We start from the raw sequence: 14,302 nt of genomic DNA on the forward strand, positions 1-14,302 counted from the left end.
GTAATTGGTGGTGGAGTTTCTTTTCTTTTCTTTTTCTTAGCGCCGCTGTTTGTCACGGAAACTCTATCGCAACATCCACGAATGCGCAGATATATTTATCAGATTATTTCTAAAAGCGATAAAAGCAGTCAGTGCAAACGTAAGGTGGTGGGGACGAAAACCAGCAAAACGTGTAAACTTAAAAAGACATAGGACAAGACAGGAAAGCCTATCAAAAGGCCGGAAACCATAACGCCGAACTATCAGAATGTCGAAAGCCAAAAGGGGAAAAATCATAACGCCGCACTATCAGAAGGGCGAAAGCCACAAGGCCGAAAATCAGAACACCGAACAATCAGAAGGCTCAAAATAAAAAGGCCAAGAGACAGAAGACCTAGGGTCAGCACCCGAGCAGTAATGAGCAGAAGAAGAGTGTCCTTTTCATTAAAAAAAAAGTTTTGTGGCTCCGTTGTTTGTTTGTACGGAAAAAAAAGAGGAGAATTCGAGTGGAATTGTGGCTCTTGTAGTAGAAATCAAATAATTGGAATGCATAGCATTTGGTGCTCGGGAATGGACTTGCTAGAAAGAGAGAGAGAGAAAAAAAAAGGAATCATCTATAACATGTTTACTACAAAATGAAAGTGTCTGGTGGGTGAATACCAGTGAATGACTTGTATCAGCCACTGAATGAATTGTAGAGGAGCTGGTGTTTCTCTATACATTTGGTGACCCGAACGTGATTGCCACCGTATACAATAAACACATACGTGCAATAACACAGTGGTTCGTATGTCTACTTTTCCTCTTTGTTTTCCCCCTAAGTGGATGAAAGTACGTTACTAACGCGAAGTTCGGTGAAATAATTTATTTGCTGCATTAATTCCCAACAAGTTTATCCTACACTCTTAAAAATGAGTTTCGCCACATAGCACGCTCCTAGCCAACGATCATCGCGAATGACAACGTTCTCGCCCCTAATTTTTTGAAAACTGTGTACTTAAAGGGGTTGGGACACTTTCATAGATGTGGTTCATTATACACCCCGGGACGGGCTGTACTGCACGCCAGAATACTGACTGAGGAAAAAGAATTATTATTCTACGGGTCGTACTTCGCGAGATACAAGCCCTCGAATACAGTCCCGAGCAAAGCGCCGACGTCAGAGAGCTCAGAGATTCCTCCATTCTTATTGGCAACCGTAAACACGTGACTTCTCGTGCGCTGCCTCACTGGCAGCGGCGTGATGTCAGAGCCGCATGAGTTTCGGTATTCACGGTGCCCATTTTCTCCGCTTCTATTACACTTTCCGCTGTGAAATTTTCAATGCAGGTTCACATTGGTGCAAAGAACCGTCTTTTACGTTTACCTGGGATAACGTGGGATGACCTGTCTCAACCCTTGTAATTTGTACAGCTAGCTCATTTTTTTTATCCCGCAGTGGCAATAACAGTTTTCGTGTCTTGGGTTCCTTATTTTTCGGCCTTTCGATAATTCGTTTTTTTTTTTTTACTTTTCGGCCTTCTGACAATTCGGTTTTCTGAATTTTCGGTGTTTTGATTCTTCGGCTCACTGCTTTTCGGCCTTATGATGGTTCCATGTTTTGATTTTTCGGCCTTATGAGGTTCGCCCTGATGATTGCTACCCACAAGACAGACGACCACCACATGCAGCACTGAACTTTCGACAAACAATAACAGATAAATTGATGATGATAAATGGGGAAATTCGCCACATTTTTACATTTTACCGGCGTATGTTTCTAGGATTTTATCGGATAAATCGGAAAATCCGAAACCCCACCTTTTCAATATGGACTACAACGACGTGGGCTGCTGACTCCGCTCTGATCATAGAAACTGGTCTTCAACATTTGATGTCCTTTCGTTATATCCTCTGCCTTTAGAAGGCAGTAGCTGCTATACGTAAGAATGAAAACCACGTGACTGAAAAATTCATTGGGAAAGGGAGAAATGGAAGCATCGCGTAAACAGCGCAGCACACAAACTTTGAGGTTACCAAAGTCACGATTGACTTGGTCTTGTTGGTCCGAAAAGTAGTTTGTCTTCTCTTTTGTGTTCCTTACAGCGCCTTTTGTCAACGCGCCATTATCATGCAAAACGGATCCATGACGCATGCGCATCCCTACGTTCCAACTGCAGTTTGCATTTTAGACTCCCCCATCTGAATCTCTCATCCCCCTTCTCGAAATATGGCCCGCTTCCCCATTCCGACAGAAATTATGATATGAAGTTCCCCCTCTATAATGAGGACCAGCCAGAATGACCTCGGAAATGGCGCCGAGAATTGAATGCCCAAAATCCTATGGAGGGGAAACGCAGACAATAGGGCCGCGATTCCTCTGGCTTTGTTCTTCGAAATAATGCCGTTTTTTTTGTTTTTTTTTTGTCACTCATATTTATTGCTTTCTATCCCATTGTGGTGCTAAACGGCCGGATAGGTTGCCTGTGCGTGTTCCGTAATACAGCGTCACACGAAACGCGTGAACTGCTAGGGCGCCGTTCACGATCAACGCTGTCTCAAGATACGTTATATCTCCAAGTGCTGTTTCTATATTCCGACTATCATAGAATGAAGCTGAACTGTCTTTCGTTGAAACAACCGCGTCATCGATCAACGGCCTTTCGAGACTTCTTTTCTTTCTTTCTTTTTTTTTTTTTTTTGAAGAAAATCTCGAAAACCGACTGTCCTTTTTTCTCAATCACTCCTAAAACTCTAAAAACAGAACTTCACTGCATAGCACGCTGCGCGCCAATCATTGGCAGTGGCACGAACCATAGAGCTATCGGGGAGAGAGAGAGAGAGGGGGGGGCGGACGCCTTTTTGTGTCAATTATCCTATGTTCAAACTGACACAAATAGGCGTACGCCCCACTCTCTCTTCGAATCGAAAGCGATACCCCCTATCATTCCTAATATACCTTACCCCTAGTACCCCTACCTTAGTATCCCTTCAAGACATAAATTTTAACAGAAGCAGAAGAAACGCAATGCAAAGCCACCAGCGCCTACGAACGAGGAAATAAGGTAGTCGTGTAAAAAGGAACACTCAACAGTGGAACTCGAACCGACACTTCTTGTTTGCAACGCGCACTTCACAGCAACCAGGGAGAAAATACGTGCGGAAAAAAAGAGAAAAAAAAAACTAGGAACAGACACATAAGAGTGTCATTGCTTAAATTCCCCTCCACCCTTATTTATTCATTCATTCCTAGCTCCATTCCCAGTGCGAATTTACGCCGGTACTATTTCATTCCGGCATATAGCCCTCATTGCGTACACAGACCCCCGCACATTTCGGAGTAGACGACAATGAGGGAGACGAAAACGAGAGCGCGACACATGAGCATATAACCATCAGCCGCGTCGTATACGCACATAGCACGTAGTCCTGCAAGAGAGGGAAAACACATTCTGCGTCGTCCGCTTACGCGGACTACTTCGCCTGAAGTACCTTCTTCAACATCCCCTCATGGTTTTCCTCGTGGGAAAGGAGTGAAGGGAATCTAATCAGAAGGAATGGAGAGAGGAAACTCCACTGACGGCCGAAAAGTACGGCGAGCCACAGCCGAAGACAAAAAGAGCATCCAAAACAGGGAAAACGCGTCGTCGTTTCCTTGCGTGCATCATCTCCTACCCATATAGAAGCTCTCTAAACGGCCCATTCGTGTGCAATCGGTCTTTGACTTATGAAGCTGTTGTAACGAAAATTTATTTCCGCCTGCACGAAACCTCTCAGCTCGCACGCTCTTTCTCTTGAAAGCACGCTGCTATCCGTACAGTTGAAATATGGCGGTCGCTGAAAAAAAGCTTGAGAGCGACAGGAAAACGGACCCGCACCCCTTTGTTGCTGGTCAAAGTGCGCTGACCACTGCGCTGCACTGGCACGTGATGGGCCTCGTTAAAGGGGCACTAAAATGCAAAACTAACTTGCTCTCAAATGAAAGCCCGTGTTTCAGTTTGTATAATGCAAGCAAACACACAACGCTACCGTTTAGAAGAAAAACGGAATGAAAACAGAGCAGTCTTTTGCGGCAACGAATAGGATCCCCAGAAGGCAAAGATTGACGGCATCCAATGAGATAGCAGGAGAAGCGCGCGCGTACCTATCGTGGCCGTGTGAATTTGGAACGGGTCCGATCGCACTGTTCCGTATATGCCCAGCACGATGCACACTGCTGCATTTTTCAATACCGATTTACTGAATTGTAGCCCACAACAGTTCTCGCGAATGTTCCACCGACAACATTTATCTTCACGCCCTTCGGACAGCGACGCCAGTCCGCTTCGCAAAGAGCACTATATTTTTTCGCCGGAACTGCTCCATGACGTGGCACGCGCAACATGAACTAAAAACACCGAAATTATCCCCAATCCTGCCATATATGGCATGCGCACCATGTGGCCACACACAAACAACAGCAACTACTACTACTGATACTACACTGTTAAAACAGGACTTCACCACATAGCACGCTCCTAACCAACCATCATACCAAATGATATCATTCTGTGTCATGATTTGTTCAAAACAGGGGGGAGGCGCCGATCTGGGACAAGATAATCTGTCCCAGATAGGCGCCTCCTCTCATTTTCAACAAATCAATGCACAGAATGATATCATTCGGAATGATGGTTGGCTAGGAGCGTGCTATGTGGTGAAGTTCTGTTTTAACAGTGTACTACACTCTTAAAAATGAACTTTACCGCATAGCACGCTCCTAGCCAACCATTATCTCGAATGATATCGTTATCTGCCCTGATTTGTTGAAAACAGGGGGCGTACGCCTTTTCTGTGACAATTATGAACAGCATAAGAGTCACAGAAATGGCGTACGCCCCCCGTTTTCGACAAATCAGGGCAGATAACGATATCATTCGAGATAATGGGTGGTTAAGAGCGTGCTATGCGGTGAAGTTCATTTTTAAGAGTATACTACTACTACTACATGAATGACGATGGAATGATACCACACATAGAAGCTGAATCGCCTTACGTATAAATCCACTGCCAATCAATTATTTATAGCATTCATGACTATGACGGTGGTGACTTTTCCTTTGGTGGAGATTCCCTGAGCACATATCCTGGATGTGTGTCGAGGATTGTAGGCGCACTCTTACTTTCATACATATACTACAAAGTCAAGCCTGTCTACTGCCTCCTGATGTCCCTGTTCTGTCTTGTCGAGTCAACATGCGCCGTTCATCCCTGCGCTGTCCCGATGCTTGCAGCATGCGGAAAGACCCTTTAAATTACGAGTGTCCTTTCGCGAGTCGCCAATAAGTCCATGTCAATTGAAGCTACGGAATGTCGTTACAAAGTTTACTGACGTTTTGAACGCCAGTGTAGTGCAAGACGACATTTCGTTGACTTGAAAAAAAATGCAAAAGGGAGCCAGGAAAAGAGTTTACCAAGCTTCTGCGTTGTGTGGGCGTCGGCGCTGCGCGTCGGGCGCAAGAATAATGCTTTCACTTTCCTCGTGGGAAACGTGAAAATACGCCCATGTGTCCTACAAACGCTCTAGAAGGCTGATTCAACACAAAGATTCTAAATGAGTTTTACTAATGGTCCGTATATGTATACGATTCATTGTAGCCGAAAATAACGGTAAATGTGTTATTTTCCTCTTCCTCTCAAGGCTTATTCTTTTCAGGACTCTCAACATTGCCGATATGCCTCAGCTCACTTTACGTTAATACAGAACATTATAAAAGTCCCCACATTATAAAGAATCCCCGTAGGAGTCCGTCAAGGCTACAATATACCCCACTCCTGAAGAAGTGCATATCCGAAACATTGGATTGCGTTCGCGTCCTTCGCATCAAATGCCCTATAGAAGATACGTGCAAGCTTCCAGGCCATCCTTTCTCGAAGCGCGAGACACACACAGGAAACCTTGCACCGGAAAGGTAAACACCGCTGGGGGGGGGGGGGGGGGGGGGGGCACCGAACACACGAGCCAGCAAACATCAAGGGACGAAAGTTCGGGGGGGGGGGGAAAGAAATGAACATGCACAATCTACTCCGACACACACACACGGGGGAAGAAAGCCTCTACAAAAAAAAAAAAAAAAAAAAAGAGAAAAACACCCCCTCCCTGAGCAGCAGTTAATGTTGCGGAGCTTCCCGCATGGTCGAAGCTTCTTTCGCGACGCGGTCCGCAAGGAACCTCTTCCATGCTTCGTCAAGGCTTCAGTTCCGCGTCTCGCTTTTACGATCGCGCGCAGTGTATTGTATCAACCCCTGAGTGGGTATTGCACGCGGGTGAATAGGACGTATAGATGATAAGTAAGAAATGCCATACGCCGCAACGCAAGTGGGTGTAATATGCGGATAGTGCGCTGTTGTGGCTTGATAACGGTCCGTGACCTGAGTGATCGGCAGGCCCCAGCCAGGCGAAGAAAAGTACCCCCTTATCTTGGAATTCAAGCGACCAATAAAAGGAGAACGCAGGCGGTAGAGAGAGGCGCGTGCGAAAATGGTATAGTGAAAGCACAAGCGACGGATTTCTGTTTGAGGAAAGCACGGGGCAAATTCAAGCACGTTACGACACTGTTAAAGGGAACTTCACCACATAGCACACTCATAGCCTTTCCTCACTCATCACACTTCACACTCATCACCTTTCCGAATGATAGCATTCTGTGTCCCGATTTGTTCAAAACAGGGGGAGGCGCCTCCTCCTCCCATTTTCAACAAATCAGGACACAGAATGATATCGTTGGGAATGATGGTTGGCTAGGAGCGCGCTATGTGGTGAAGTTCTGTTTTAACACTCCAGCTCTGGCACGCTAGCGGACATCCTATATACCCCGGTGGTTCTTATGCCGAACGTTCAGCTAAAGCAAGAAACCTTGTTCTCTTTCTGCAGGAGCCGGGTCTTGCCCAACGACTCCTCTAGCCCTTTGCACTCCCTGACAGACTCACGCACCCTCCACCCTTCATCTTCCATCCGTTTTTTTTTTCCTATGGTCGTGACGTTCCCATTTCTGTGTGGCCCACAACGGCGAACTGATTCTCTCATTACCCCCCCCCCCCCCCCACCTCTGTTTTAACAGTGTACTTGTGTGGCCCTCTTTTCTGTCCTTACAGCGCATATCCGTTGTCGTTTTATGCCAGCTACCGGGGATGCACTTTAAACGTTCGGAAATGTTACCTGTAACGTGAAGAAGTGTCCTGCACGTAACGAAGCTCGCGGCCTAAGGACAATGCAATGCTTGAATTTGTGTGCCATTGTAAGGACTATATCAGTGGATATGTCAACTGAACTGGCGACTTCAAAATTGCGTCGATCCGTGAACATCACCTGAATATACCGACGAAAATCATTGCCTTCGGAATCCTACCGAATTTGCGCCTTCGCTATCCGTGTGAGTGAGAAAATATTGTTTCCCTGTGTGAAGCGGAAGTATATTATAACGCTAATCGTTGGTCTTGAGAAGTATTATGTCATGCACTCATAACACGCTGTGCGCCAACCATTGCCACGAATGACACATTTAATGGCTTCTCATTCGGGAAGAGAAGGAGGCGCATGCCTTTGTATGTGTGTGTGTATATATCCAAACTGACACAAAAAGGCGTACGCCCCCTCCCTCTCTCTCTTCGAATCAGAAGCGATGACTTTATCATTCGTGGCAATGACTGGCGCACAGCGTGCTATGCGGTGATTTTTTTTTCTTCACTGTATAGGGTGCGCAATGTGTAACGCGTCTGGCAACATTGGTCCCCTTGAGATCGATTTCCGTCTCTTCAGGACAGCTGCTGGCAGACTTCCAACGTTCGGTGACGCGCGGAGGCGCTCGCGCTGTTCCTAGGAGAGCGACTTCACCTCTCGATTACGTCACTGCCAGCCATTGCCACGACTGATAGGGTTACCGGCTCTCATTCGAGGAGAGAGAGAGGGGGGGGGGGGGGCGTACGCCTCTTTGTGACCGTTTGAATATATGGTAATTGCCACAAAAAGGCGTACGCCTCCCTCTCTCCTCGCATCACAAGCGATAACCCTATCATTCGCGGCAATGGTACAGGCGCACAGCGTGCTATGGGGTGAAGCTCTGTTTTGGAGAGCGTACAGTTCCAAGCGCGTGAAACCACGACGTTAGGAGTCGGACGTACACTTCATTCTTTCTGCGTTAAACAGCGCGAGTTTTCCCTCTTTCGCATTTCCTTATTCCTCCTCAAATGTTTGCACCGTGCACTGAACCATGCAGAGTCCTTCGCAGAGCTATGTTTACGTGTTTGCCTACGTAATTTCTCCATCACCTCGGGCGTTACGCAGTTGCCAACAATAGGCTTTGTCGAAACGAGAGAGCGCGTTTACGTCGACTGCGAACCGTTGATTGCAACCGAAAAGTTGATTGCAGAACCGGGGCACAGAACACCTTGATCCCTGGCTTTCGCGTTTCCGTAACTCTCCCGGATTATTCGCGGACCTTCAACAAATATTTCCCCGAATCAACAGAGGCGGGAACAAAAGGCGTTGTGAAGCAGCGCGTTTCCGCGGCAAGTGAGGGATTTGCACGACGCAGACGAAACGGCGTGTTCGGCATATCATAAAATATCGCATCAACGGTTACATTCATCAACGTCCTTCGATGCTTGTTTGTCAAGAAGAAGAGCCCTATCTACGCTACGTACAAAACCGAGTTGTCGTTAAAAGTTTTGCCGGGAAGAGCCATCGATTCTCAACGCGACATCCGTGAACGGATTGCAGGGTGTGAGACTGCCGCACTTGAATGTCGCCCTGGAGGACATGCAGATTTCTGTCAGGAACGTTTATGGTCTCGAGTGATACAACTTTCTACGTGCTCTGGGTCGGGAATGCCCAATTCTGTACTCTGCGTCTGTTCGCCCTTTCTTTTTTTTTTCTTTTTTTTTTATCGTGCGTGCCAAATCGTGGAAAAGCCAAAAGCGTTATATTTGTCTGCTAGATGCCAAATGGTCTCATGTTTGCAGCATACTTATCCAATGCGGTTTTTGACAGGGGACGTGAAAGCTACACTCTTAAAAAAGACGCATAGTATGCTCCTAGCCAACAATGATCTCAAATGATAACGTTATCAGCCCTGATTTGTTGAAAACTGGAGGCGTACGCCTTTTTTGTGATACTTATGCTGGCAATTATGAGCTGCATAATGCCACAAAAATGGCGTACACCCTCCATTTTCCCGCAAATCAGGGGAAAGATCGATACCACTCGAGATGATGGTTGGCTACACTCTAAAAACTGAACTTCACCGCATAGCACGCTCTGCGCAAACCATTGCCACGAATGATAGGGTTATCGCTTCTGGTTAGAGGAGCGAGGGAGGCGGACGCCTTTTTGTGTCAATGATCATGTACCCAAATTGACACAAAAAGGCGTACGCCCCCTTTCTCTCTTCGAATGAGAAGCGATAACCCTATCATTAATGACAGAGCGTGCTATGTGGTGTAGCTTATTTTTAAGTGTGCACAGCTAAGCCATAGTTCTTGAAGTAGCGTTGCGGGAGACATGCCCACGTTTATTTATGCGGTTTGAGAAAGAGCAACGAAAGACAACTTCAGATCACGCCGGTCGCAGTACAGCTTTCTGCTCATGTGAAAAAAAGAAGAAAAAAAAGAAAGCGTATGCGAATCATAAGTTCACATGTCGTCCTTCAAAGGAACGGCAAATATCTTACCACAGAAGCTGCTGCCAAAAACTTGAAGGCTGCTTTTGTGCTGACAGGCTGAAATTCCACGTCGAGCTCAACCCCAGAACGTGACACGTTTTCTTTCCCCTTCTACGCGGAACACATCGTCCACGTCCCCCGCAATAATTACTAAAGTGTCCAGGGCCCATCTCAAGCAGTGATGTCCCCCGCATGCCGGCTCCCAACTGGCAGCTATTTGATTGGACGAGACACACGGCGTCAGAAGCAATTATGCCCCCATGCAAGTGCTCTTGAAGGAGACACCCGGCAGGGTGCCGGGCACGCTCCAGACGTGAGCAGATAGTAGATAGAGCGGAAGTTGGCGAAGATTCGAGACATAACTCCTGCCATCAAGCTTCCGTGCAGACAGCAGCAGGTGGTTGGCGTACCACGTCATGGAAATGCAAGAAGTCCATTAGCCACACCTCTGCTGCTGCCGCTGCTGCTCTTGTGCGCAGACATATGGTTCCCTCGTCGAAAAGTACTTCCACGAATACAGAAACGCATCGTGCGTCAGAGGAACATATACACTCTTAAAAATGAACTTCGCCGCGCAGCACGCTCGTAGCCAACCATGGAAAAAAACCCTGGAAAAATTTATGGAGGCGCTCCTAGTACGCCCCCCCCCCCCCTCTTTTTCCGAATCGGAAGCAATAACCCTATCATTCCTGGCAATGATTGGCGGACAGCGTGTGATGCGGTGAAGCTCTGTTTTAATAGTGTACACGACTAGTATGTTCGCTATGTACTGTAAATTCATGAAGTCATATAGATACGTCGATAGATAGTCTCGTCCAGCTTCTATATCGAATGGCGACCAATGTATTTTAGTTAGGTAGTTAAGACTGGTGGTTCTCCTCCTTGGCCAATCATAGCCAGAACTAGGTACTTGAGTAACTTGGTACACTTGAGTGAATCTGAATGTTTTAGTAACTGGGTTTCCTGTGTTTACTGGTGCCTAGTGGTAATGGTGCATCGAAAAAGCACTTGAAAGTCTCGGCTATATTGCCATATGACTACGCTTTCGCATACTCTACAAAATGTGGAAGAAGAGTTCATTAGAACTTGTGGGCTGGCTGAGCTAGGTTGCCGCTAACTGCTGCTTGGTGCATCTGTCATTATTCAAGCACGCTATTGCAAAACTGCAGGGCCACACATTTGCTTGCTCGGAAGCAGCGTTACCGATATTTGCTGGTACCTTACTCTGGTGTCAAAGATCTGTCGTATTCCGCATAGCTGCCTCTGCAAAAGGGTGACAAGATTAATGGGGGTTCAGGCACGGTGTGCGCTGCAAGCACAGAAAAGACGAAAGAATGTGTGCTGTGGGTCGGTACGAACGATTAGTAGCTGCTATACTGCTTAATGCTATAGTTATACCTTCGGCGAACGAAAAACCAACAAAAGCCACGCAATGCTTGTGTTCGTTTCTGCGTGTCGTTGGCCTTAGCCTCTACTTCGCTATCACTGCCGCTACCAAGTCCACTCAGAAAGAAACCACCAGCAGCCAAACTAAACAAATTTGTTTTTTCGCTCGTCCAACCACCAGAATCGAGCAAAAATTTCACTAGATTGGCAACATTTCTGGACGTGCTCCGACTTCACAGCACAGGATTATGAAAGACACTTGCGACGAAAAGCTTGATTCGTTTTCGATTTACTCGTGTGAAATGAACGCAACTTCACACACAACCACCGTGCCCGCTGGTTCTGTCAACGTGTGTGATGCTGGGTACGAATAAAACGCACGTGATCTGGTCTTGCGCATGGAGAAGACACAAAATGCAGGCTAGCGTGTGAACCATAGTAGAAACGAATATCCCAAGGCCAAGACAGAGGAACACACAGGGACGACAAAAACAGACTCTCGTCGTGTCTGTTGAATCTGTTGTGTCGTCCGTGTGTGTTTCTCTGACGCGGGGTTCATTTCTATCATTAATCTTGTGTAGTGCAGACGTTACACCACAGTTTGCACCAACTCTACTATGTTCAGGGCGAACGAACGCGTCCGTACCAAACTCATTTGGTGCACGACCACGCGCGAGCACAGTGGCCTGTCAAAACATCGATTTTCCGATTCCCACACGCACAGCGCTTACTCATCCGGCCGTCTCCTGGACGAATACACAGACACACAGCCTGAACACCAATGCCCCACGCAAAACCCTACAACCACCACATTTCAACATCTGTTTTTGTTCACAATGCGCTCTGAACTCGGAGCCCAAGCCATGGCGTCCGACTCCGTAGAGACCCCATTCAGCTTCCGAACACATTCTCTTCCCAGCGCAACTTGAAGACGGCTGCACAATAAGTGAAAACTTACCTTAGAAGTGGGACTATCCGTCCGAATGTACGCAAGCACAAGATCCGCGGCACTGAATTTAGATTTACCCGGAGTCCTGACACTCAGACGCACACTCGCATAGACTTTTTACTGCGGAGAGACGCTCGTAACACTGAGCTTGGGATCATTGAGGGGCAGTTTAACAAACCTGCGACAGGCGGCGATAGCGAGCTCCCCTGTTTCCGCTATACGACACGAAGTGGCAGCACAATCTTCGCTTCCACGTGAAGATTCTTAATCTGTCGCCGTATGCCGCTGGTGCCACAATTTAGTTTCGGTATTGTACACGCGTAGTTTGCGACCCCTTTTGCGGTGGCGAGGCCATTATCTGAATGGAAAGGCGGCACAATGCGACGAATATGGAAGTTTATATTGACTGTTACCTGTACCATGCCTCCTATGACTTCGTTATGTTCCCTTTTGGATTTATCGATATTCAATTGCGGTTTCCATGGCAGCAGACCGCTGTGTTGCCTTTTGAATACAAACTGGAGACCTGCAACTGTCCAAAGTGGTCCCACATCGCTCCCTATCACTGTGCCTCTGATGTAAACCTCAGATGAGTGCGAAGTGACTTAATGCGAACTCAGCCAGCAGCCGGAATGTATCAAAAGCATCGAAGCATCGTGACCAAGGGCAGCGTATCGGCAATGCCCAATAACTTGACCTGTTGCACCGAAGGCGGGAAAGTCAATTTAGGCTTTGTGAACAAATCGCAAGTCATCGTTGTCTCCAAATCACCGGATGGCACGTCTCATCAAAGCGAAGTCACGTGCAAGGACGTTGGAAGCAGTACTTGCGCTACCCTCACGCAAGCTAAGTGGGTCAAGACTGGGAACGGCAAGACCATTCTTGTCATAGCGTCAACGAAATCGGTTCAGTTCTTCCACTGGGACGGCTCCGTGTTCCTGTTGTGCCACGCCTTGCCGCAAGAATTAGACGCGACCGAAGCTACCTTCGCCCGTGGGATCGGCACATGTGGTCCAAGCTTGATTTGCGTCGGAACACAGTCCGGCGCAATATTGGTTTTCCTCGTATCACGTGACGAAAGCATTAGTTTTTGCCAAAAAACCGACGAGCACGGCACGCCCATCACAGACATCCATGGCTTTGAAGGCAGCATGGCAAGCGGAGACGACAAAGGAAGCATATGCTTCTGGAATGGCACAACGGCATTGACCAAAGTTCATAAGGTGGAAGGTGCAGGCTGGCCATGCGTAAGCATTCGCGTGTGGCACGACCTCGTGCTTGCGGGTTACGCCTCCGGTCATCTGCGAATATTCAGCAGCGAATCGTGTCAGATCGTGACTGAAGTAACTGCCCACGCAAGGTGGATTTCTGCAGTGGATATCGCCCCCGACACTGGACTGGCATTAACCGCGTCCGAAGACTCGTTTCTTCGTGTGTGGAAGCTTGAGAGGGAAGGTGATTCCACGGTGCAGCTCAAGTACACAGCGACCGTTAGCTGCTCTCAGCTCATGGGAGCTGCATTCCTTTCGTCCGACGGCAAAACATTTGCAGTAACTGCATACGACTCATCCGAAGTGTTTTGCTTTAAGCAATGACCTCACTTTAGTGACCCTAGTATTTGGCACATTTTATTTGATCCTTCCAGGTTGCTTATCATGCAGTTATGAAACCGTAGCTGCAATATAAAAATATTTTACTGCACACGCAGAGGAAACTGCTTCTAAGTACGGCTCACATTAAAGAATGTAGTATACTTAAGATTGCTGTATTATAATCGGCAGTCAGGCAGTTTCGTTTCGGCAGTTCGGCAGTTTCTGACAGGGAAATACCCCCTAAAACACCCGCCTAGAAGGCAGGAAAAGCCAGCAGATACGGGCATCGTACAAGATGAAAATATGGCACAAATCCCTGGTTTCTGATGATTGATAATTCATGTTCCTGAAACGGTTCATGTCGAGATGCCAGATAAAGCAAGGCCGGTAACATTGATGAGGAAAAGGGAGAAACAGAGGGGAGAAAAGAGACAGATACGAAGAGTCACACAGCTAATAATGAACTATGCTTCTAAAATGTCATTGCCTTTGTCATTTAAAGCAACCGTCTGGACCAAAAACGAAAGTTGAAAAAAAAAGTGCTATTATGTGCTTTCTTATGATACTCAGTCACTGTGCAACACACTGTGCAATTAAATTTGTGGCCAATTATTTGTAATTGAATTTTATAGCCACATCATGCAATCATGACATCATGAGTGTTGTCAAGTTGGTCTGTGCCACTCATTGATGGTGGTGCATAAAAACTGAAAAGAACT

The 14,302-nt window shown here is 47.1% G+C and overlaps 3 protein-coding genes across 10 annotated transcripts in view; 2 read left to right on the forward strand and 1 right to left on the reverse strand.

Annotated features, from left to right (window-relative positions):
* The window catches only part of LOC135368446 (follistatin-related protein 5-like), a 153,034-nt gene extending 140,898 nt beyond the window's left edge, over nucleotides 1-12,136 (reverse strand). For both annotated transcript variants that reach the window (XM_064601715.1, XM_064601714.1), the window contains exon 1: nucleotides 12,001-12,136. The gene's annotated coding sequence lies outside the window, so the exon portion shown is untranslated. The remainder of the gene's footprint in view (nucleotides 1-12,000) is intronic.
* The window catches only part of LOC135368445 (cadherin-23-like), a 489,752-nt gene that overhangs the window by 430,871 nt on the left and 44,579 nt on the right, over nucleotides 1-14,302 (forward strand). The gene's annotated exons all lie outside the window — the stretch shown is intronic.
* On the forward strand, nucleotides 12,254-14,197 carry LOC135367825 (WD repeat-containing protein 54-like). The gene has a single exon (XM_064600944.1). It carries the CDS (start codon nucleotides 12,600-12,602, stop codon nucleotides 13,584-13,586), a length of 987 nt encoding a protein of 328 aa, XP_064457014.1. The 5' UTR covers nucleotides 12,254-12,599; the 3' UTR covers nucleotides 13,587-14,197.

This window comes from Ornithodoros turicata, chromosome 9, assembly GCF_037126465.1.
Source record: "Ornithodoros turicata isolate Travis chromosome 9, ASM3712646v1, whole genome shotgun sequence".
NCBI classification, from domain to species: domain Eukaryota; kingdom Metazoa; phylum Arthropoda; class Arachnida; order Ixodida; family Argasidae; genus Ornithodoros; species Ornithodoros turicata.

Coding starts and splice junctions, on each gene's coding strand:
- LOC135367825 (XM_064600944.1), top strand. CDS start 12,600: ATGCGAACTCAGCCAGCAGCCGGAATGTATCAAAAGCATCGAAGCATC.